Source organism: Pan troglodytes, chromosome X, assembly GCF_028858775.2.
Source record: "Pan troglodytes isolate AG18354 chromosome X, NHGRI_mPanTro3-v2.0_pri, whole genome shotgun sequence".
Classification (NCBI taxonomy): Eukaryota; Metazoa; Chordata; class Mammalia; order Primates; family Hominidae; genus Pan; species Pan troglodytes.
Window position 1 is genome coordinate 104,104,369 of NC_072421.2, and position 25,770 is coordinate 104,130,138.

General features: G+C 34.9%; 1 protein-coding gene across 3 annotated transcripts in view; it reads left to right on the top strand.

The window, feature by feature from the left end:
- The first annotated feature begins 975 nt into the window (after positions 1 to 975).
- The window catches only part of RADX (RPA1 related single stranded DNA binding protein, X-linked), a 67,269-nt gene continuing 42,474 nt past the window's right edge, over positions 976 to 25,770 (top strand). The window contains exons 1-8 of one of the 3 annotated variants that reach the window (XM_063804623.1): positions 1,030 to 1,160; positions 1,647 to 1,796; positions 11,721 to 11,863; positions 14,163 to 14,355; positions 21,705 to 21,813; positions 22,015 to 22,106; positions 22,213 to 22,335; positions 25,635 to 25,739. In XM_063804623.1, coding sequence (XP_063660693.1) covers positions 1,154 to 1,160; positions 1,647 to 1,796; positions 11,721 to 11,863; positions 14,163 to 14,355; positions 21,705 to 21,813; positions 22,015 to 22,106; positions 22,213 to 22,335; positions 25,635 to 25,739 — 922 coding nt within the window. In that variant the 5' untranslated portion in view covers positions 1,030 to 1,153. Of the gene's footprint in view, positions 1,797 to 11,720; positions 11,864 to 14,162; positions 14,356 to 21,704; positions 21,814 to 22,014; positions 22,107 to 22,212; positions 22,336 to 25,634; positions 25,740 to 25,770 lie in introns of all 3 variants that reach the window. The other 2 variants (XM_016944037.3, XM_016944038.4) reach the window with 2 other exon arrangements.

Sequence of the window (25,770 nt, forward strand, 5' to 3'; positions counted from 1 at the left end):
CGGCAGGGCTCTTTAGCCCAAGCAATGAGAAGAAACTTGAGGGAAGGACCCTGACTACAGTTATCCCCAGTGGCCTAAAACAGTGCCTACCTCATATAGAGACTTCATAAATAGTGAATAAAGAATGATAAAATAGAGAGCCAAAGGAAATTAGTATCAACAAAATCAGCTCATAACCATCTTAAAAAGTATTCTTAGAACAATTACTCCCTTCTATGTATACTGGATCTAAGTACATCTGTTAAATATTTTATCCTTAATTTTTACTATTCGTATCAGCTTTTTCACTTTACATTCGTTCCTGATATATGCCTTGCATTAAACAAACAAACATTAAACAAAGTTTCTGAAATCTCTACCCTAGATGTATATTAGGCCAGGTATTATATTAAAACTAGCTGCATTTTAAGAAGTCTAATCTAAAGGCAGCCCTTTACAAGCCAGTTCTAGTTTTCTATTTTCATTTGCACTTAAACACTAATTCACCCACCCTACACTCAGGGAGCCACTACAGATAATTATGCTAATGCTAATCGCAATAGCAGCTAATGTTTATTGAGGACTTTTTGTGCTAGAGTCTGTCCTGGAGGCTCTGCATAAATTATCTGGTTTTGTTCATACTACAGGAAACCCATGTTATTACATTAACGTATGTTAACCAACTCTAAATTACTTTCTGTTCCTGGCCCAAAGCCCAAACCCCCAAATCCCTGAGCTTTGACTCTGCACCCTGATTCTTGCCACTTTCTCTTTTCCCTTGCCTCTAGGCATCCTCCTTTCCAGGGGACCACAAGCGCTCTCCCCCTCCCTCTTTGAGAACCATGACAACCACCGATTCCCCCTCCCCTTCCCCTGTCATCCCTCCCCCAGACGGCAACCCGGCGGGCACAAGGTCGGACGACCTGCTACGTAACTTGCGCGTGTGACTGCCTAGTAACAGTGTCTCGAGTCGGAAGCGCTCGGAGCGAGGGGCGGGGTGGGAGAGCTGGCGCGCGCACGCGTAAAGTCTTTGCAGCCTCGCTACGGGGCGGAGTCTTGCCTGTCAGCAGGGGCAGAGTAGCGATCGTCGCCAAAGCGCGCGGTTTTATTTCTCTCCGCTTTGGACAGGGCAAACTAGCTTTTGGGAGTGAAGCGGGTACGCAGTTATCCAACAATGTCTGGTGAGTCAGGACAGCCTGAGGCTGGTCCCTCACATGCGGGGCTAGATTGGCCGAACCCTGAGAGGAATCGGGCTGGGGTCCCGGGAGGGGTGATCCGAAGAGCTGGTTCCCAAGGGCCCAGGTCCTGGATCCAAAAGGTTCTTGAGCAGATTATGGACTCACCTCGCCAGTGTGTCACCCCCTCGGAGGTGGTGCCTGTAACTGTGCTGGCCGTCCAGAGGTACCTGTTAGAGGATGAGCCACGCGACACGGTGCCCAAGCCTCCCCTTTATTGCTATGATGTGACGATCTCAGATGGGGTGTACCAGGAGAAGTGCTACCTGGACCCCAGCTTGAACTCTCTCGTATATCAAAATATTCTTAAAGTTGGCATTCAAATGAGAATTTCCAGGGTCTCATGTCTTTACAATGAGAAAAGGATAGGCCAGGGGATCCTGTGCATAGATAACGTCCACTGTGGGGAGACTTCAGACAGTATTTCTTTAGAAACTCCCTTCAGAAATAGAGCGCACCAGGAGAAACCAGAGAGGCCTTTAAGAGGCGGGAAGAGTCATTACCTGGCGCTGTGGAATAACGAAGATCCCTATGGAGATATCTGGTTAACAGACAAGCAACCTGAGGAACACAACTTTAGCGGTAAGTGTTTGGAAAGAACGGCAGAGGGTTTTTAAAAAATAGTTTTCAGGAGCTTGCGTGAACGGGAAAGGAAATGAAAATGCTTTTGTATTGTTAATTACAAGCCAGGAGTGGTAGATAGACAAGTTTTCTTAAATGACCAAGGGATGCTCAATGAAATTTGCACAGCCCGTGGTTTTTGTTGGTGTTTTTTGTTTGTTTGTTTCTTTGATTGCAAAAGTGGCCAATTCAGGAAGTGTGTTTGACTACATCTTAAAATTCAGTCTGGCAAACGTACTGATGTGGGAGTCAGTATTCCTCATACGTTCGTTACATGTTTGATTGTGGTGGAATTAATCTTAGTTTTATTCCCAATCCAGTTGTGGAAATAGTACGTTGTGTCGGTTGAAGAGCTTATAGATTTGAATTTGGCATAAAGGTTGTAAAAATTTGCGGGTTTGCATGTTTTAATCTTCATTCAAAAAGGATGTTCGGTGATGTATTCCTTAATACTTTACATTGATTGAAACGCCGTGTAGCAGTTATGTAAATATCACCTTTTAACTGTGTGATTTTTATGGGAAGGCTTGACATTCTCATTTTCTTGTTTCTTATTACTCACCACAAAGAGTACTGATCTGGGAACTTCAATTTTTCTGTATCAGAAGTAGGAAGTTAGCTTGAAAACACTAGCTTGCCATCAGCACCTGCTCTAAAATACGTTTTTTTTCTCTAACAGATGAAATTAAGGGGAATGATAGTACTGTAGGCATGAACACGTTTGAAATGGGGAAAGAAATAAAATGCAAAAAATAAAATAAGAGAAAGTACTGGAAGGAGAAAGACTATAATTTTCTACATTACTGCTTTTCAGTCCCTTTTACAATGTTGTCACAATGCTAAATCACGGATAATCTTACTGTGACGTGTAAGAGCAACAAACTTGAAAGTAAAAGAATAACTAGCTCAAAAACCATGCAATTATAGTCACATCCAGTTGTAAGGAAAAAAGATGTTATAGAAATGTGTAGGAAAGGATATTTTAAATAACTAAATTTTAAAAAGCAAGATAGCTATTTCGGGGATGAAAAAATGGAGTGATTTTATCTCAAGTGTGAAATAAGGCAGTAGTGCATTACTACTCTAAATGTTGATCACTTTAATTTTTAGAATTGAATATGTAAATGAAAAACTGGTGCCCTACAAGAAAAGTTGAGGGGATTAATACTTTGTAAAATGTATTTTGTCGTAATATCTATTCATTCATTAAAACCATATTTATAATACAAAAGGCAATGTCTGTATGCCAAAATAAAACCCAATCTGTATATTTGAAAGTATATTGTGTTAGAAATATACCACCAAAGTATAGTAAAATGTTAGTGATAAAATCTAGGAAGTGGGCATATTGATGTTCACTGTAAAATTTATTCAGTTTTGCTATATGTTTCAAATTGTTAATAATAAAATATTAGGGAGAAGTGAAAGACCTCTTTCACCTTCCCTAGTGCCTTCACCTTTCTTCTAAAAATCTCAAATTGTCAGCAGTTTGTTGTGTATTTTTTTTAAAAAAAGGAATTAATGTCGCATTGTGTGATTTGCTATTTCCACTGAACACATCTCAGGCATCTTTCATGTACATCTGTACATACAATATTCCATAGCATGGGTGTGCCATAATTTCTATAATCATGCCCATGTGAATAGGTAATTTGTAGTTTTAGGCACTTATTAGTGTTTTAGTATTACATACAATGATAAGCATCATTAGAATGTACACATATTTTTGTTTACTATGTTTAAGCATTGCTGTTGAACGGCTTCCTCTGGCGGAATTGCTGGCTTAAAAGCTATTTAATTTTTTTAATTTTGTGGATATAGACAGATCATCTTCTGAAAAGGTTGTACTAATTTACATTTACCAACATACATATGAGAATGCCCATTTCCCCATATCTTACTATTTTTAAATACATCTTTTGACATTTTTCTAATTAATTTATAGGATTCCTTTGCTAATGGGTATTCAAATTTTGTCTGCTATATACTGCAAATTATTTTCTTGCATTCTGTTCTTTTTCTCTTAACTTTGTTTATGGCACACGTTTGTGCTTTTGAAACTTTTCATTAAAGTTTACCTTGTACACATTAAAAAAAAGGTTTTAAAAATACAGCTTGATAAATTTTCACATACATATACCTGTGTAACCATCACCCCCCTCCCTTTAAGATATAGAACATTTCTGTATCTTGTTACCCCAAAAGTCTCCCTCATGCCTCCTCCTGGTCAGTACCCTATCTGAAGGGTAACACATATTGTAACCTCAAATATAGCTTTTAAAAATATAAGTTAGCCTGTGCCACACCCTCCTGCCTAAATCTCTCAGGTGGCTCCCATTGCATTTAGGCAGCAACCCAAACTCTACCGGGGTCTGGAAGGCAGGCCGTACTGCAGAGGATGGCGAACTTTCAGTAAAGAGCCAAACAGTAAATCTTTTTGTCTTTCCAGACATGATCTCTGTCACAACCATTCAGTTTTGCCATTGTATATGGAAAGCAGCCACAAGCGGTATGTAAATGAATGGGTCTGGCCGTGTTGCAATAGAACTTCATTTACAAAAACAAGCAACAGGCAGGATTTGGCTTGTGGGCTGTATAATTTGCTGACCCCTGCCCTACAGAATCCCTTACTCACCTCTCGAATCTCTAACCCCCCTCCTCCACCATTTTGTTCTAGCAACCAGCCTTCTTTTTGATCCTCAAACCTCCAGTCTTTTTCCTGCACTTGCTTTTTCCTCTTTCTGGAAAGTTTCTTCCCATCTTCCAGTTTCAGCTCAAATAAAAACATTTTAAAAGTGCCTTTTAAATAAATATTTCCTCCCCCATTTATTCTTATTATACCACCTTGCAAATGATCTTCATAGAATCATAGCATTCTGAAATTATTTTCTTTAGCTGTTTTTCTTTCCCCCCTTACATTTTTATAAGATCCACAACTCTTTTTTTTTTTTTTTTTCATTTCTGTGGGCCATATCTTACAGCTAGAACAATGACTGGCACATAGTAGGCATTCAGTATTTGTTGAATAAAAGAATGAATGAAATAAATTGATGTTTTTACTAATGTTGAGCCACTTTTGAATTCCCACTTGGTCACGATTATTTTTACATCTGTTTATTTAAGTGAATTTGGTCTACAGATTTGGTTTTTATTTTTGTTTTTTGCAGGGAGAGAACTTTTTCAATGCAATTTTTATATGGCGTTAATATTAGCCTAGTGGAATGAGTTGGAAAGCTTGCCCGTCTTTCTGTACTTACAGAAATTATATGTTCCTTAAAGACTTAGTAAAATTCCTCTCTAAAACTATCTGAACCTGTTGTCTTGGGCCTGGATTGGGGGTTGTGGGGGGATGACTCTTTTTCAATTTCTTTTAGAAAAAGTGATTAAACCAATAATGCTTTTTCAAGAGCCCATTTCTGAGAGTTGGTAATTCACTAGGAAATCTCATTTCACCTAGATCTCAAAGTTGTACGTAGTAATCTATGTTTTTTGACCTATCTTGTCAATCATGACTCTTTTCACAATCCTCATGTTTGTGTGTTCACCTTTTCTTATGGTGAGCCTTGCCAGAAGTTTATTAGTCTTATTGTTGGTGTTTTTTAAGACACTTGGTTTTACTAATAACAAAATCTATAATGAGGAGATGTTTTCTACTTAATTTCTGCTATTATCTTTAATTTCTTTTACGTACTTCCTTTGTTCATATTTTTCTTGTACTACTTTCTTGAGTTAAATGCTTGGTTCATATATTTCCTTGTTTATTTCTTCCAAAAGCATTTAAAATTCTGAAATTTCCCATGGATATTGCTTAGGCTGCATCCCCCAGGTTTGGAAGTATAGAGATTTTATTGTTACTCGTTATTTATATTTTCTTATTTTATCTTGTTTTATTTTTGTATTTATGCATTATTGAATTATTGTAATCACTTTTGAAATAATTACACTCCAACCCAATGGTTTTTCTTTAGTGTTTTCCATCTTTCAAATCCATTAAAAAAATGACAAAGCTGATTTAAACAACCATGTTGGAAACTAGATGTTGTGATAACTTAATGTGCATCAATTCATTTTGATTATATACTTTCATTACCTTCCTGTATTCTATTTAGCCTTTTGGAGTCTAAATTTCACTGATATTTTCACTTTTGGGGGTCTTCTCTGCCATTTCAAGTGATAATTTTACAGAGATGGTAATATCTTTAAACCCCTCTCTTTTATTTTCTTGGCTTGCAATTGGCATTTCTTTGTTTTTTGTGGGTTTTTTTTTTTTTTTTTTTTTTTGACAGAGTCTCATTCTGTTTCCCAGGCTGGATCACTGGTGTGATCTCGGCTCACTGCAACCTTCGCCTCCCGGGTTCTCCAGCAGCGATTCTCCTGCTTCAGCCACCTGAGTAGCTGGGACTACAGGCACACACCACCACACCTGGCTAACTTTTGTATTTTCAATAGAGACGGGGTTTCACCATGTTGGCCAGGCTGGTCTCGAACTCCTGACCTCAGGTGATCCACCCACCTCAGCTTCCCAAAGTGCTGGGATTACAGCTGTGAGCCACTGTGCCCGGCTCTTTTTTGCTTCTTTAATCTCTGAAAGTTCAGAAAAAGCTTATTTATTAGGTTTAAAGTTTATTATTATACCAGGTTTTTAAAAATGTAATTCACATATTCCAGATCCTTATTTTTAATCTACTTTATTTGCCCATTTCTCAGAGGAATATTGACTTCTCTCTATGATGATAGTTGCATTTATTTCTCCTTATATTTCTAAAAGGTTTTGCTTTAGATGTTACTATAACGTGTGCAATTTCATAACTGATTAATGTATTATTGTTGAGTTTTACACTTTATCAATATGGAATTTGCCTCTTTGTACCTTTTGCCTTGAATTCTATTTTCCCTAATAGTAATGTTTGCCACTTCCACAGTCTTTTTGGTAGCTTATTAGGACAATAATACTCAAATGTGAGTAGGCATGCATATCACCTCAAGAGTGCCAGTCAGAAAAATAACTTAAGTGCTTCCTTACTCTAAGAATTCACAAATAATATCAAGAAACACTGCAAAAAAATGGATGGGGCAAAAATGAGCAATGGGAATTGGAGACAAATAAGCATCCCGGTACTAACAAGTTCAAATTACACTTACAAAAATGAGAGAAAAAAACTTTATGCAGAAAAAAAGATTTGGAAAAGGTTGCAAAGATAAAGAATACACCAAAACTTAAAGAAATTATTAAGGCAGTATGTTTCAAATGTTGAAGCAAAAAAGAAATGCCAATTGCATGCCATGAAAATAAAAGAGAGGGGTTTAAAGATATTACCGTCTCAGTAAAATTCTCACTTGAAATGGCAAAGAAGACCCCAAAAAGCTAAACAGAATACATGAAAGTCATGAAAGCATATAATCAAAATGAATTGATGCACAATAAGTTATCACAACATCTAGTTTCCAACATGATTGTTTAAATCAGTTTTGTCGTTTTTTTTAATGGATTTGAAAGACGGAAAACAGTAAAGAAAGGCCGTTAGGCTAGAGTGTAATTATTTAAAAAATGACTACAGTAATTCAGTAATGCAAAAATACAGAAATAAAACAAAATACAGATTGCTGACCACCATTCCCAGTGTATGATTCATTAGGTCTGGGGTAGGGCCCTAGAATTTACATTTCTAACATGTTCACTGATGGTAACAATGCTGTTGGTACAGAGACCACACTTTGAGAACCACTGGCAAGCCGGTCACGGTGGCTCATGCCTGTAATCCTAGCATTTTGGGAGACCAGGGCGAGCGGATTGCTTGAGTTCAGAGTCCATGTTGAGACCAGCCTAGGTCCAGACCAGCCTAGACCAGCCGAGGCAACATGGCGAAACCCCATCTTTAATAAAAATACCTTAGCCGGGGCATGAATTTGTGCCTGTAATCCCGGCTACTTGGTGCAGGGGTGGAGTGGGGGGAGCCTGAGTCCGGGAGGTTGAGGCTGCACTGAGCCTTGATCATGCCACTGCACTCCAGCCTGGACCAAAAGAGTGAGACCTTGTCTCAAAAAATAAAAAAAGAGAACCACTGGCCTTAGTGTATGCTTGTCCATCCCTTTATTTCCATTTTGTTTTAGGGTTGTCTCTTTTAAAAAGTATATAGCTAAGACTGCCTTTTGATCCAAACCAATTATTTTTCTTTTAAGAGATCAATTTAATTTATCTAAATTTAATGTGAATAATGGTGTTTGTACCTGTTCTTGAAATTCTACTTTATGTTTACCATATGCCACCTTATTTTTTTTTTTTACTTTTGCCGGATTAAAATTTTCTTTTTCTTCTAGTAGTTTGGAAATCATACATTGTATTTGTATTCTCCTAGTCTCCTAGTTGTTACTGAATGTTTTTTTAAAAAATTTTATGGGTACATAGTAGGTGTAGATATATATGGGGTACATGTATTAATGTTTTAACAAAATTATTTAAACTTAACATTTCTGTTTCCGTCTCCAGAATTATTCAAAATATATAATACACCCCTACTGAATAAGAGAAGATATTTAGGACTCCACTTGATCATGGCACAGTTGTCTTTGTGCATGCTTCTAAATAAGTATTGTATTTAGGATTTTTGCCATCATAACTGATTTTTGGTTTATAGTTTTCTTTCTTGTACTATTTCTGTTGGAATTTTTCAGGATTGTTCTAAGTTTATAAAGCAAAGTGGTACAATTTCTATACTTTATTAGGCTCTGGGACAATTTATAGCTCAGGGAAAGAGCTGTTCTTTGAAATTTGTTAGAATTTTCTTAGAAAACAATGTGAACCTGCTGCCAGTTTTGGAAGCCATCATTCATAAACTTTTTTCTTTTCTTCCACGGTTAAGGACCTAGTTTGGTTTTCTTTTGCTTCTTATGGCAATAGTGGTAATTCATATTTTTCTAAGAAATTATCTATTTCACTGATCTTTTCAAATTTATTGATATAAAATCATACATAATAATCTTTTAACAATTTTTATTTGTGTGTATAGTTGTTTACATTCTGAGTATTACATTTTTGTTTTCTTTTTCATGATTAGACTTGCCAAAGATTTACCTTTTTATTAATTTTTCCAGAGAATTGAATTTATCAATTCTATTTTTTATTGTGGTATAGTGTTTTCTGATTCATTATTTTTAGCTTTAATTTTTATTCCTTCTGCATTCCTTAGATTTATTCTTCTGCTATGATTTTTACGGTATGGTCCAGGGACCTCTAGTGGTGCCCCAAGACATTTTCAGAGGATTCATGAGGTCAAAGCTATTTTCACAATACTAAGGCTTTACTTACCTTTTTTCACTCTTATGCTGTCGCAAGTGTACAGTGTAGTTTTCCAGGGGCTAAATGACGTATGACATAAAAGCAAACTGAGTATCAAAGAAGATATGAATATCCACCTGTCATTTATTAAGCTAGATACTAACAAGATTTGCAGAAATGCAAAACAATGCCACGCTTCTCACTACATTATTTTTTGGTTTTGGAAAATATAGTCATTTTTCAAAAAAAATGTTATTTATAATTATACATATTAGTTTATTATTGCTATTTTTAATGAATTGATCATTTAAAAAATTCTTAGTCTACTTTATAGTACAGTAAAAAGCTCTTCAGGATGGGCACGGTGGCTCACGCTTGTAATCTCAGCACTTTGGGAGTCTGAGGCAGGCGGATCACTTGAGGTCAGGAGTTCGAGACCAGCCTGGCCAACATGGTGAAACCCCGTCTCTACTAAAAAATACAAAAGTTAGCCGGGCATTGTGGTGCATGCTTATAGTCCCAGCTACTCAGGAGGCTGAGGCAGGAGAATCACTTAAACCCGGGAGGTGGAGGTTGCAGTGAGCTGAGATCACACCACAGCACTCCAGCCTGAGCAACAGAGTGAGACTCCATCTTAACAAAAGAAAAAAAAATAGCTCTTCAAGATCTTCAATAATTTTTAAGAATATATAGGGATCCTGAGACCAAAACATTTTGAGAATCACTGTTCTATTGCATATTGAATAACCAGTTTATTTTCATTATTTCTTTTTTGATAATGAACACATTTATTACTATGAATTTACACAAATTCTTCATTGTCTGTAAACAGCCTCTAATTCTTTTTTAGATTTGAGAGATAAAATGTGTATTCCATGAAGTTTGTGAGTTAAAAACCCTAACTGGGAAAAATGTTAACCAGAAAGATGTCTGATTACAGCTAACTCTCTGGACCTAATTATAACAGAAACAGAGGCTCTTAGAAATCTGCTTTTACAAAACTATGTAGCTCTTGAATTTATTCCAGACAATAAAGGAGCTCTATGTGCCTTTATTGATCAAGAATGTTCCATGTACATCCCAGACAACTCAAAGCTGATCTGAGATTCATCTGACGTTGAAATGAAATCACTTAATTATATCAGATCAAATGTTAGGACCTGTGATCCTGGGATAGTAATCTATTGGGAGAATCTGGAAGGAAAATTACAGAGTATCCTAATACTAAAAATTGTGTGTGTTTTATAGTATAGACATAATTATATAATACCACTTAATCCCTTATTAAAAAGAAATTACAAGTGTGATTTTTGTGTCAAAAATGTTGACTAGGTAAAAAATTATTTGAACAAAGCTAGAAATGAAGGGACCCTTAGCAAAAGAAATACTGGTACTAATGCAAATTCAAGTCTTAATAGTTGAAACTGTGGGCTGTGAGAGAGAAAAATGTGGAGACAATTGCAGGTGGAACCTCTCTTAATCCAAGGAAGAACACATCAGTATTACAAATTAATTCTTTAAGTTGATGAATAGCTTTTTAGCAGTTTTTGAACTTGCCAGCAAGCTTGCAGATAAAAACGTTTCTAAGTAAATTATATGGCATATGAGAAGATAGTAAGTGCAATGTAGAAAAGTAAAGTGGAATGGAGGATAAGTAAAGGGGTCAGTTTTTAATAGGATGGTTAGGGATAATATCACTGAGAAGGTGATATTTGAGCAAAACTTGAAGAGAGGAGGGAGAAAGTCACTTGGATATATAAAGGGAAGACAGCAATTGCAAAGGTCCTGATACAGGGCCATGTCTGTCATGTTTGCGGGAGATAGAATTTATACATATGAAACTGAGGTGAAGGCAATACAAAAATGTGTAATAAAACAATTCTATGTTTTTTTTTTTTTTCTTGAGACAGACTCTCAATTGCTCAGGCTGGAATGCAGTGGTGTGATCATGGTTCACTGCAGCCTGGCTGCAGTGAGCTCAGCTGCCTGGGCTCAGGTGATCCTCCCACTTCAGCCTCTTGAGTAGCTGGAGCTATAGGCACATGCCACCAGGCCCAGCTAATTTTTGTCTTTTTGGAGAGACATGGGGGTTTTGCCATGTTGCCCAGGCTGGTCTCAAACTCCTCGGCACAAGCAAGCTGATGGTCTCGCCCTCCTGAAGTGCTCAGATTATAGGCATTAGCCACTGCACCTGGCCCATTTCTATAAATTAAATATATAAGTGCTTAGTAATGGGAAAAATATTCCATGACATTGAGGTTTTTTTTTTCACAAAATAGCTTAAGGGAGGTGAGTTTAAATCCAGGTTTTCCAGGAAGTTATTAAATGGTTTGGTAAGATGGAGGCCATTCTAGGTGGGACAACGTGTTGGTTAATATAGGTGTTTACCTACGTTCCAGGCACATAGTAAGCCCTATATATATTTCAGCTGTTAATATTAGGGATCAAATGTAGTTTATGAGAGGTAATAGACTTAGCTGACAAGGTTTAGCTGGCAAGAAGGAGTCACTTTAGGTATGATCAAGCTACTATTTTTAACCATTAAAATAGATCTTTGAAGTTACCATTACATGTTAAACAGGATTTCTTTCCTCTTTTTTATATTCTAGATACCAAAATAATTTCCCTTTCTCATCTGGAAATGACCTGGACTAACAGAAGAAATTTTCCTGCATTGCTTGTGAGGATCTTACATAAATCAAAACTGCGATACTATGGAAAACCTGATAAAAAGATGATTGAACCATATCAGGTACAAGTAATAAGATATCATATGTTAATTTAAAAGTTATAAATTATAACTTACACACCTCACTCCATAGTATGATAACCTGTTCGTTTAAATAACATTTCATAAGTTCAATGTAATAATTTTTAAATGTACATAAATGTATATTATGAAGTATTTTTCTGCATAATTTATTGTACAAAAAGAAATTATTTCTGTATTGGTGCCCTTTATTTCCCTGATCCAGGTGGTCTCCTTCCCACCTTTTTATTTTCCTTCAACCTTTTCTTCTCACCTATGCTTTCTGTGCCAATATATAAACATACTCTAGTCTCCCATTTAAAAAAAGAAAAGAAAAGAAAAGAATCTCCTTTGGCCTTATGACTCTTCTATTCCCTATCTTTCTCTTCAGGTAAGCTTCTTGAAGAAGTAGTCTACACTAGATGTTTTTACTTTCTTGCCTCCCATTTCTCAACACAGTTAGCTTGGCTTTTTTCCTTAGCTTATCATTCACTAGTAACTCTAATTGTCAAATCTGTGTGATACTTCTCTATTGTCTTGACTCTCTGTGCCATATAATGCTCATGAGCTCTACTTTCTTGATATGTTTGTGTTCTATTTTTTTCTTACTTAATATTATATTGTACTTTCCCATGATATCAAGAACTATTTTAGATGTTTCATTAAACTTTTATTATGAAAGTTATACATGCTTATTGTAGGGAATTTGGAAAATGTAGAAAGCTGTTTGAAGATCTTACCACTCAGAGCCACTGTTAACATGGTGTGTTTTATTCCCTTTCTTGTGTGTCTGTAAATCACATATATACACATATACAAGCATATCATATATATATACATACACATATCTATGATATTTAATCATATATATCACATATATGTGCATATGTAGATGTATTATATATTTCATGTGAGTGTGTATATCATATATCACATTACATTATTTTACAAAATGGGAACCATATTGTGCATACAATTTTGTGTCGTTTAACATTTTCTTAAATATTTTCTTATATCACTTAAAATTCTTCATCCATAATACTTTACAGTTATATATTTTTAGCACATTCTATCATAAATTATTCAGTCATTCCCCGATAGTTTTTTGCCTTCTCATTGTTGCAATACTTTCCTCCCTGATTTTTTAACTCCGCTTATTTGTTGCCTTCCTACCTCTTTGTGCCTCCATCATTTTGCCCTTGCTTGCCTCTCCAGTCTCATCTCTTCCTGAGCTCTCTATGCTTCACACTAACCAAATTGCCCTACCTGGAATTTTCTAACAGTAACCAATTGTTTTCTACCTTTCATACCTCTGCTCACGTTGTTTCTTCTGCCTAGAATCCTCTTCCTCTCACTTCTCATCAGATTGGCAAAGCCATCTTTAAGATTCAGTTCAGTGCTTACCTCTGATTTAAGTCTTTCCATGTATACCCATATGCCTAGTCACTGGGAGAATCAACTACATGCTACTCAGGACCCCACTATATGCCCTTACATAGGTCTATCAGAGCATGCATAACCCAGTTACACATACCTGTTAATAGATTTGCTAATCTTACTCTACTGTGTGCTCCCTGACTGTAGGGAAGAAGTATCTAATAGTGCTTAAGAGTGCATGCCCTGTGGTCATATGAACTGAATTCAAGTTTCAGCTCTGTTTACCATTTCTTACCTTTATGATGTAGGGAAAATTATTTATCCTTTTAAAGCCTCAGTTTACTCATCTGTAAAATATGGATACTAATTGTACTTACCTTACAGGATTGATGTGAGGATTGAATTAGTAAAGGATTTACCTATGTTCCAGGCACATAGCAAGTCCTATATATATTTTAGCTATTATTATTAGGTACAATGTTTGATTCATCTCTGCATTCCAGGGCCTAACATAATGTCTGGAATATGGATTCAGTAAATGTTTAATGAATAAAGGAATGAATTACCCAAAATGTATATTCATCATTTAGAGAAAGGGTCTGAGAATATAACATCATTATTTAAGAAGAAATTAAGAATTAGAAAACACTTTACGGACTGCCTTTTAGGCAGAACTGAAGTTGTCTGTCACTGTATTTTAATACTGAGAAAAACTCCAAATACTTTCCACCTCAATACATTTCTCTATCTCTAATCTTTAGATGATCAATATTAGCAGAATTGACAACTGAATCATTATTAATAAATAATTAAAATTTAGCTGTTATTTTCCATCACTCTAAATGATCACAAATAATATGCTATATATTATCTGTACAGATAAAAGTGACAAATATGTATGTGCTTTTACTCATTTTCTTTCTAGACCTTTTTGGAAGTTGCTGACAGTTCAGGCACAGTGTCAGTGATTATGTGGAATGCCCTGTGTCCTGAGTGGTATAAAAGTTTGCGGGTTGGTTTAGTTCTTCTGCTTCAAGACTATTCTGTTAAAAAGAGTTACCCATTCAGAATACAGCCTGTCCCCGTGGATCCACAGATCAAACTAATTTCTACAATGGGTTAAGTATTCAATGAATTTGTTGTCTTATCGCTGTTTTGTTTATATAAATTTGCAACGTACCATATTAGGAAAAAAGACCATAAAAATTACTGAAGCTGTTAGAACCTATGAAACCTTTAAATTTATTTGTCCATAAAATTTTCAAGCAATCACATAACCTAATAAATATACCTATTTATTATTTTATTTATTAAGAAAAATTATCTGAGACATTTATTGTTGATTGAAGAATGAGCTCCACTTGGATTGTACTTATTTTGTTTTATTTTATTTTTGGTCATATAATATTAAGTTAATAACGAATATATTTTGCACTTACTGGTAGGTGCTATCTAAAAAGAACTTCTGTTTACTTTTTGAAATAATTTCAGACTTACATAAAAGTTGAAAGAATGGTATAGAGAACTCCCATATACCCTTTATGCATATTCAACAATTACTAGCATTTACCTTTGCTTTATCATTATATATCTCTCTTCATACATATACATATCTTTACACACACACACACATACACACATATGTATGTATATATATTCCTTGTGATCCAGTAAGAGAAAGTGGCAGCCATCATACATACCCCTTTAAGCCTAAACACTTCATTAATATTTCAGCGTATATTTTCTAATAACAAGAGCATTCTATTACATAATCTGAGTACAATTACCAAAATCAGGAAATTTAAAATTGATACAATACTAATACCTAACCTATAGTCAGTATTCAAATTTTGCCAATTGCTGCAATCTTGAAAGGGCTTTTCCTAGTTAGTATTGGTATATTGACATCACAAATATTTTTGGACCATTAAGATTAATATATTAAATAATTGTTTTTAGATATGACCGTGATTTTTTCACTTTCATTTGTAAGAATTGTAGATTACATTGCTTAAGTTTAAATATTGTTTTTGGTTTATAATACCTTTATTCTGAACCTGAATTTCTGTGTATTCTAAATTCCCCAGCTAATCCATTAAGCTTAATTACTTAGAGAATATTCAGATAAAGGTAGCAGTTGTTCATTGTTTTCTTAAACTTGTGTTTATTTGCAAAAACCTTATATGATTATTTATTAAAATCTTAAGCATTTTGCAGACATTGGTCAGATCTTGCTAGATGAAGAAGTTATTACCTAGGTAGTCTGGTACACACAGTCTATTACCTCATTAGTTTTTGCTATAGAAAGGTGAGGAACTAAACTGATAGAGATATTGTGACTTACTAAGAAAACACAGTAAAAGTTGGCAAGAGGACGCTGATTTACAGCATGCTACCTCTGCTATATAGAATTATAGGACCAGATTTTCATAATGGAAACTCTCTAAGGTATGAGAAATTATTTATGCTTTCAAGTAAGTAATTGCAGATACAGAAATTATTTTTATAAATGATAGCCTTGGTGATAATATATTTAAAATGTACCTTTTGGTCTTTAAAACAGTTTTACTTCTTAGTAATGTTAGCGTTGGTGATAATATATTTAAAATGTACCTTTTGGTCTTTAAAACAGTATTACTTCTTATTAATGTTAGCAGCAGTCTCTATTTTCTTCCTTATATTTTTGATAAGTAACAGGACTTTTGCCCTCTTTTTTTAGGAAGCAATAGACTATTTCTGTAAAGCGCCAAGTAGTAAATATTTTAGGCTTTGCAGGCCATATGGTCTCTGTTTCAGCTTCTCAGCTCTGCCTTTGTAGACTGAAGGCAGCCATATGTATGTAAAGGAATGTATATGGCAATATTCCAATAAATATTTATTTACAAAAACTTGCAGCCATCTGCAGCCTGTAGTTTGCCTAGCCTACATGTGTAAGTGGATTACAACTCTGGCTGTATATTGAAATCACTTGGGGAGCTTTAAAGAGCCACTGGTGCCCCACCCTCAGAGATTCTGATTTAATTACTCTGAGAATGGGACCAAGGCATTGCTATGGGTTTAAATCTCCTCAGCTGATCCCAAAGGTACAGTCAAGGTTGGGAACTATGGCTTTATGATCTTTAAACATTACCTGCATGAAACTGACTAATGATCTTTTTATCCTAGCATGTTCTTTATTTTTAATTGACAAATAATAATAAAATATATTTATGGGGTCTAGTGTGATGTTTTGATCTGTGTATATACATTGTAGAAAGACTCAATCAACATATCCATCATCTTACCAAATTGTCACTTTTTTGTGGTAAGGACATTAAGAATCTATCAGCAATTTTGAAATATATAATACATTATTATTAACTGTAGTCACCATCCAATGCGATAGATCCCTAAGACATTTCTGCAATCTGACTGAAATTTTGTACCCTTTGATCAACATCTCGTTTTTCCCTATCCCTCCCCACTCACTCCCCAGCCTCTGGTAACCATCTTTCTACTCTCTTTTTCTATGAGATTGACTTTTTTAGATTCTTGGAGAACATTATGCTAATTGAAATAAGCCAGGCACAGAAAGACAAATACTGTAAGATCTAACTCATAAGTGGAATCTACAAAGCTGATCCCATAGAAACAGAGTAGAAAGGTGACTATCTTTTTTATTGTTTTTATTTATTTATTTATTTATTTATTTTTTGAGACAGAGTCTCACTTTGTCACCCAGGCTGGAGTGCAGTTGTGCAATCTCGGCTCACTGCAACCTCCACCTCCTGGGTTCCAGCGATTCTCCTGCCTCAGCCTCTCAAGTAGCTGGGATTACAGGCACACGCCATCAAGCCCAGCTAATTTTTGTTTTTTTAGTAGAGACGGGGTTTCACCATGTTGGCCAGACTGTACTCGAACTCCTGACCTCAAATGATCTACCTGCCTCGGCCTCTCAAAATGCTAGGATTACACGTGTGAGCCACTGCACCTGGCTGGAAGGTGATTAGTTATCTTTTAAAGAGAAAAAAAAGGCAGTTATGTAAATCATGTTAGGCACAGGAGATGCAAAAGTAAGTAATATACAGTCCTACTCTTAAAAATTAGTCTAATGGGATGACAGCTATGTAAGATAAACAAATTAGAGTAAAATGAAAGACTAATGACAGTAAACCATATTAAAAATGTCATAGACAAAAAGGATAAGGAAATGAATAAAAATGTAATTGAAGAAAGAATGGACAGTAAAGTAGGAGAATGTGTTGCATGGGAGAAAGTGTTAAGCAGAGATTAGGAAAAATATCAGTGGAGTTTAAATGTTCTGAGCATTATAAATGAGAAACAGTATATAGTGGGAGGAGAGTTGGTCAGTAAAGGAATAAGGATTTGTGGTACCATCACTGCCTTCTAGGTGTTCATGTTGGAAGAAAAACTACTGGGGTCATTTATCTTGGTTTATTTTTCATATTTCCACACATAGTTCCAAGTTAGAACTAAGATGTGAATTTTTTTTTTTTTTTTTGATACGGAGTCTTGCTATGTCACCCAGGCTGGAGTGGCATGGTGCAAACTTGGCTCACTGCAACCTTCACCTCCTGGGTTCAAATGATTCTCCTGCCTGAGTAGCTGGGATTACAGGCGCCCACCACCATGCCAGGCTACTTTTTGTATTTTTAGTAGAGACAGGGTTTTGCCATATTGGCCGGACTGGTCTTGAACTCCTGACCTCAAGTGATCCACCCGCCTCGGTCTCCCGAAGTGCTGGTAATACAGGCGTGAGCCACCGCGCCTAGCCAACGTAATTTTTTTAAAAGACTGAATAAATGGAAATCTATAAAGATGGAAATTCTATTGCAAAACAAAGGATATATTATTTGCTGGATGTGTATGACTTTGTATATTGAATTTTGTACATTATTCTGTATACCTTTTACAAAATAGTACATAGCTGGCATACACAAATAATACACCCTTTAAAATCTTGAGATTTTCAGACTGTATTACATAATGCATATTGATTGGATGATAGCAACAAGAATTTTTGATTTTGGCGGGCAGGGGCTATTTCTTTAATTCGGAACCCTAGCATTTTAGAACTGGAAGGGACCTTGAATATAATTAAGTGATACTATGACAATGAAAGTACTTCGGAATATGCAAACTATGATGCAAGGTAATATTATGTAATACAACTTTGCTTGCTTATATATGAATAGACTGAAACTCATAAAGGTAAAGTGAATATTTGCTTTCACATGACTAGTAATAGGCAGAAATAGAAATAAAATATCTTCATCCTGGTTTAAGCCTTGTTTGCTACACAGAAAGTTCTTAGAAAAATTTAACTAACCAAGAAGAAAAAAGCCCAAATAGCTTTATAACTATTAAAGGAATTGAATCAGAGGTTTAAATTTTTCCCACAAAGAAAATATCAGGCATACATCATATTATAGAGAAATTCTACCAAACATTTAGGGAATATATCATTCTAAACCTATTCCAGAGACTAGACTAGAAAGCATATTCTCAAACTCATATTTTGCTTCCAATATAACCGTGATAATCAAAACCAAACAAGAATAGTATGAAGGAGAAAAATTATAGGTCAGCTTCAGCCACTAACATATAAACATATATATAGATATTCTGAATGGAATATTGGCAAACTGCATCATGTGTAAAAAAAAAATAAGTTCACATACTGTGAGTAGGTTGCATTTTTCCTCAGCAATGCAAAATTGGTTTTACATATAAAAATCTGTGTCACCCGCCATTTTTACAAATTAGATAATGAGCATTTTAATAGATACACAAAAAGCTTTTATTAAAATTTTACAACTATTCATTAATTTAAAAAAGAAAATAGCAAGAGAAGGAAACTTCCTTAAACTAAGTAAGGGGGCTGAGCATGGTGGCTCATGCCTGTAATTCCAGCACTTTGGGAGGCCAAGGCAGGAAGATCACTTGAAGCCAGGAGTTTGAGACCAGCCTGTGCAACATAGTAAGACCCTGTCTCTACAAATAAAAAGAAAAAATTATCCAGTTGTGGTGGCATGCACCTGTAGTCCTAGCTACTCAGGAAGCTGAGCAGAAAGGATTGCTTGAGCCCAGGAGTTTGAGGCTTCAATGAGCCGTGATTGCACCACTGCATTCCAGCCTGAGCGACAGAGTAATACCAACAACAACTACAAAAAAAAAAAAAAAAAAAAAAAAAAAAAAAAAAAAAAAACCTAATAATGGGTATTTACAAAATCAAAACCAAACGGCAAACACAATTCTTAATGGGTAAAAGTTAGATCATTCCTTTATAAAATGGGGAAAATGGATGTCTCCTATTATTACTATTTCTATTTAATGTTGTACTGGCTGTCCTAGCCAGTGTGAGAAGACAAAATGAATTAAAGGTATAAAGGTTTTAAAGAAAAGTGCAAGACTGTTACTACTCGCAAATTAAATTTTATACAGAGAAAAAATAACACAAAGTATTAAAAAAAATAGGATTTATTATCCTTACCAAACTAATGCAGGAACAAAAAACCAAATACCACATGTTCTCACTTACAAGCAGGAGCTAAATGATGAGAACACAAAGAGGGGAACAGCACACACTGTGGCCTACTTGAAAGTGGAGGGTGGGAAGAGGGAGAGGATCAGAAAAAATAACTATCGAGTACTAGGCTTAGTACCTGGGTGACAAAATAATCTGTACAACAAACCCCCGTGACATGAGTTTACCTATATAACAAACCTGCACATATGCCCCTGAACCTAAAATAAAAGTTTTTAAAAAGAAAAATTAAAAGTAATAAGATATTAGCAAAGCTACAAAAGAAGTCAACTGATTATGTATACTCCAATAATAAAGAGTTAGAAATTATAACTTGAAAACATCATTGACATTGTCAACAATAACTATAAGATGTCTAGAAATAAATGTAAGAGAAGATGTGTAAGACCTGTGTGGAGATGATTATGACACATTATTGGAAGACATTAAGAAAGCCTTAAATAAATAAGTAGAGATAAATAAACTGGGTAAAGATTGTATTTGCCACTACATAATCAATGAAGAATTAATATCCAACATATAAACAACTCTTGCAAATTTTTAAAAGACAATTCAACAATTCAATAGAACAATGGGCAAAAGACCAAGGCATTTCACAGAAGAGAATGCATATATGAACCATAAGTATATGAAATATTGTTCAATATGATTAGTACTAAGGGAAATACAAAATAGGATCACAACAAATTGTCATATCACTAGATTGGCCAAAAGTACCAAATTTGACCATGTGCAGTGGCTCACACCTGAGACCTAAGTGCTCTGGGAGGCTGATTCTGGAGGAAGCCTTGAGGCCAGGAGTTCAAGATCAGCCTGGGCAACATAAGACCCCCCCATCTCTACCAAAAATTACAAAAATTAGCTGGACATGATGATTCTAGCTACTCAGGAGGCTAAGGCAGGAGGATTGCTTGAGCCCAGGAGTTCAAGGCTGCAGTGAGCCATGATTGTATGATTGTGCCACTACACTCCAGCCTGGGCAACAGAGTAAGGCCCTGTCAAAAAAAAAAAAGAAAGAAGGAAAGAAAGAAGGAAGAAAGGAAGGAAGGGAGGGAGGGAGAGAGAGAGAGAGAAAGAGAGAGAAAGAAAGAAGAAAGAAAGAAAGAGAAAGAAAGAAGAAAGAAAGAAAGAAAGAAAGAAAAGAAAGAAAAAGAGAAAAGAAAGAAAGAAAGTTAGTTGACAATACCAAGGTTTGGAGAGGATGTGTATCAGTGGGAATTTTTACACATTGCTGGTAGAAACACAAATAGGCTCATTACTTAAAATGATTAGGGATTATGCCATAGAGCTGAACATTTACATATCACATAATCCAGCATTTTTGCACCTACATATAATACCTTAGAAAAACAGTTGCCTGTGTGCACAGGGAGACATATACAAAAATTTTTAAACAACCTTATGTATAATAGTAAAAACCTGGAAATAATCCAGATGTCCATTAACACAATAATGGATAAATAAATTTTAGTTAATAAATTGTAGTATATTAACACACTGGAACATTATTCAGCTGTGGAAATGACAAGAAAACTGCTACATGCAGCTACATGGATGAATTTTATTAATATAATGTTGAGTGAAAAAAGTAGTCATAAAATGCAGAATATAATTTCACTCATATGAAGTTCAAAAACAAAGCCAAATAGGATTTTGTCTGGGCAAAGTGATAAAACCCTTTTTAAGTTAAAGAAATGATAGAACACAAAGTTCTCAAAGTGTGGTTAAACTTTTTAAACTGTGGTGGAGAGATAAGTGGATGTGATAATGGAGGTAGAAGAACACTGATAATAGTCTAGTTCTTGAGTTTAGTGGTGGGTTCAAAATGTTCAGTCTACTATTTTGCTTTTTAATATATATTCATGTATATTCTTTGGTGTGTATTAAATAGCATATTAAAGTAATATATTTATTTTTCAGAAATCTGCCTGAATCTTCGAGATCCCCCAACAAATATAATTATCATTCCAGAAAAGCAGGTGAAACCAGAATGGAGACTGCCAAAGCTAAATCACCGATTTACCACAAGGTAAAATAGTTTCTTGTAAAATGTCTTAAATATTAATCTTCAGTCTTGGTTACTGAAAAACAATGCATTATAATTTGCTCAAAATCTACCCAGAATTAAGCTATAGCAATTATGTAGATATACATTTTCAAAATAATAATTGTAGAATGCTTTTTCACTGTTTAAAAATAAAATATTAATTTAGTGATTTTACCTTTTTAGGTCAGAACTGGATGATATGCCAGAAAATTGCATCTGTGATGTTATTGGCCTTTTAGTTTTTGTAGGAAGGGTCCAGCGGTCAAAAAAGAAAGGTAAGCTTTTAAAATTGAAAATCATAAAAAGTATTTCAGTGAATAATTTTGTGTTCATATGTATATAACAGTTACCTTCATTTATTTTAATATTCTATCCATATAGAAAACCGTGAAGATTTTTGGTCATATCGCTGGATTCACATTGCTGACGGTACTTCAGAACAACCATTTATAGTGGAACTGTTTTCAACATCGCAGCCAGAAATCTTTGAAAATATTTACCCAAGTAAGCGATTTTTAATATTTTTATTTTATGTTTGGAAGTAGGAGAATTAACTTTAAAAATGTAGAGTAAACTGACTTACAGAAGTAGGGTGACATTGAGTTGGCAATTCAAGCAGTCTGACAGCATGTTTAAATCTTTTCTATATTAATATTGTTTTTTATAGACATTAACAACCCGTTGGTTGTCTGTTCAGAATTAACTTGGGATTGAAACCAGTTTTTCAGAAAACAGGTCCTCTTATCAATTCTCATTGTAAAAATTCCATGCATTAAAAAAATCCTTAAATTTCAGTAAGACTAAAACATGGGCAGTCAATTCCCTTTTTATACATTTGGAAATTGATGTAAGTAGACCACATTAAAGACATCGAAGACTTATATAGCATTAATTGGTAGAAGATTGGTGGACTATGTAATTACATAATAACAATGGTAAGTATGGTTCTGGTCGAATATTAAATTATTCAAGTAAGTTGGTAGTGTTATTTATACCGGCTGGTCAATATTTTACTTTGGCTTACTTTGGCATTGACTTTCTCCCCTGGATTCATTCAGATATAAAAGTATTTTTTCCACTAGTTTTATTTATTTGAAATTATTTTAGGTTTGTCCTATTACATATTACATATAACAGGCTAGTCTTCAGATCTATTATGATAAGGAAAAAAGTATAATACTTTTCAGCAGTTTCAATGAATATTTCCTTATTTAAATTTAGAATATAAAGCTATTGTAGTTAGGGGATGACATTTTATTTTTTTCCAAATAATTACATGAATAAACACTAATTGCTATCTGTGTTAAATGCTTGGCCAACATTGAAGAAACTCCCAATATTTACTACATATATGTGTGTGTGTTTGTATCTATCTATCTATCTATCTATCTGTATACATATATATATATATTTGAGATGGAGTCTCACTCTGTCGCCCAGGCTAGAGTGCAGTGCACGATCTTGACTCACTGTAACCACTACCTCCCAGGTTCAAATGATTCTCTTGCCTCAGCCTCCTGAGTAGCTAGGACTATAGGAGCACACCACCATGCCTGGCTAATTTTTATATTTTCAGTAGAGACGGGGTTTCACCATGTTGGGCAGGCTAGTCTCGAACTCAACCTCAGGTGATCTGCCCACCTCAGCCTCCCAAAGTGCTGGGATTACAGGCGTGAGCCACTGCACCTGGCCTATATCTATTATTATTACTTTTTTAACCAGCAATAAGATAGACATTGTAGAACACCAAGAGACCTAGACACTATATATAGGGCTGTTCTGCTGCCCCTTTATTCTCTATACAAAACAGTATTATACACCTCTGCTTTGTTAGATTCCACCCTAGGCTTGTGAGATTAAATTTTAAAAATATATCTGAATAGAACCAAACCTCACCCCAATTTATGGGGGATGGAACAGAAAGAGAGTTTTGGCCAAACCATGGCATGGACTTCCAAGGTGAGTGGGCTATTAACTCTGATATAACTTCTTTTAGGGCATAAGTAATTGGCAGTGATGACTTCTGGCGATAATCCTATTGCCTCAATTTAGGTGGGTTTTATTGCCAACTTCCTTTTTGTTTGTTTGTAACCACTTTAAACAACAAGCTAACAAGAATTTTGGATAAAGATTTCTCGCAGGAACTTTGCCAAGCACGCATATTGTATTTCTTGTGATAATGTGAAATGTATCCTTCTAAGAAACGTATATTCGGATCTTGGTGAGATTTATTCTAGTATAATAGTTGACAACAGTCACAATTTGTTTTTATCTTTTGACCAAAAGTGAAGGAAAAAATCATTAAATTAATGGTGAGTATTAAGGGGGCTTCAGGCCCAAGAAGGGGAGCATGGCCAAAAGTCTTCAGGAATAATACCAAAATTCTTTGGTAGTATGACTTTTTTTTTTCATAAGAAAAGTGAAGAACTAAGGGGAAGTAATGTTGTGTGTTTACCATGTACCAGATGCTTATAGATATTATCTCATTTTGTACTCTCAATTACCTTTTGAAGAGTTGATGTTGTTATAAATTTTCAGGTGAGAAAGCAAACTTCCAGAGGGGTTAAGTAATTTCCTGGATTTCATATAGCTAGGAAGTGTTAGATCTGACTCTCAGATTTTTAGTGGCCATGAATTTAGAATTAGAGGTTTCTTTATTTTTTTCTAAATTTATTTTATTGTTGTAAGAACACGTAACATGAGATCTACTGGCTTAACATATTTTAGAGGTTTCTTTAATATTCCTGTATCAACACCTTTAGCCATTAGTATTCATATGTTTGTAGTTTTTGAAATAATGGAAAAATTAAGATAATTCTTAATATAAATTAAGGTAATTCTTAGCATTTGAACAGATTTTCTTCATTTTCATTGCTACAGAATAAAGAACTTAGTAAATATGAGATGTAGCAAATGAATGTACAGTTGTGCTCTGGAGAAATTTTTATTCTCAAATGAGAAATTACTTTTGTGTGATTATGAGAATTTACATTTATTTCTTCATTTCCTAGTTTGTAAAACCGTAAGTGTTTTGACATATAATGAGTTAAAATAAAAAATACTGTTGGATTAATGAAACTATAATAATTAGATAGCCTGTTAGGTAAAAACAATTGATAGTTGTTGAAAGTAGTTGAAATCTGAAGACATTATACTCTCATTTTTAGATATTCTTTTTAGTCTATAAAGTTAGCAAGGTGAAAAGAAAATAAACAGATGATATAAGCCCTGCCATTGGCCTTAAAATCTAATTAAGATAAATACATAAAAGATAAAAAACAGTTGCATAAGCAAATACCAGTCAATAATATATAAGCCCTATCTGGTGGAAGGAGTTAGAGTAATTCAGAGTTTAGTGTTAGTTAGGGTTAGTCAGTGAAAGTATCATGGAGAAACTAAGCTTTTTTTTCTCTGTTGGAAATCACTGTTCACACTCAGGTGTGGGCCCAGTTAAAATGACTTGCACTCTTTATCTGTGCAACAAACAAATGACTTTAGTTAGTTGCAGCTGTTGTACTTTCTTAAAAAAAGGGGGCCTCTCGCAAAAAGCAGAGTAGTGTTAAACCCTTGTTGTTCCTAGTGTGGTCCCAGGACTGGCAGCACTAATAATTGCCTAGGAGATTATTAGAAATGCAGAATCTCAGGCCCCACCCTAGACCTACTGAATCTGAATTTGCATTTTAACATTGGTACCATGTGATTTCTTTGTGCATTAAAGTTTGAGAAGCATTGTGTTAGATCCTGATCTTGTTATGTCCTATTTGAAATGGAAAAGTAATTTCATAAGTGTTTTTGTTCTCTAGTGGCATATTTTGTGTGTACACAGTTGAAAGTTGTCAGAAATGACAATCAAGTACCTAAGCTGCTTTACCTCACCACTACAAATGAGAGTGGAGTGTTTATTACTGGTGAGTAATTTCTTTGTGTATATTATTAGAA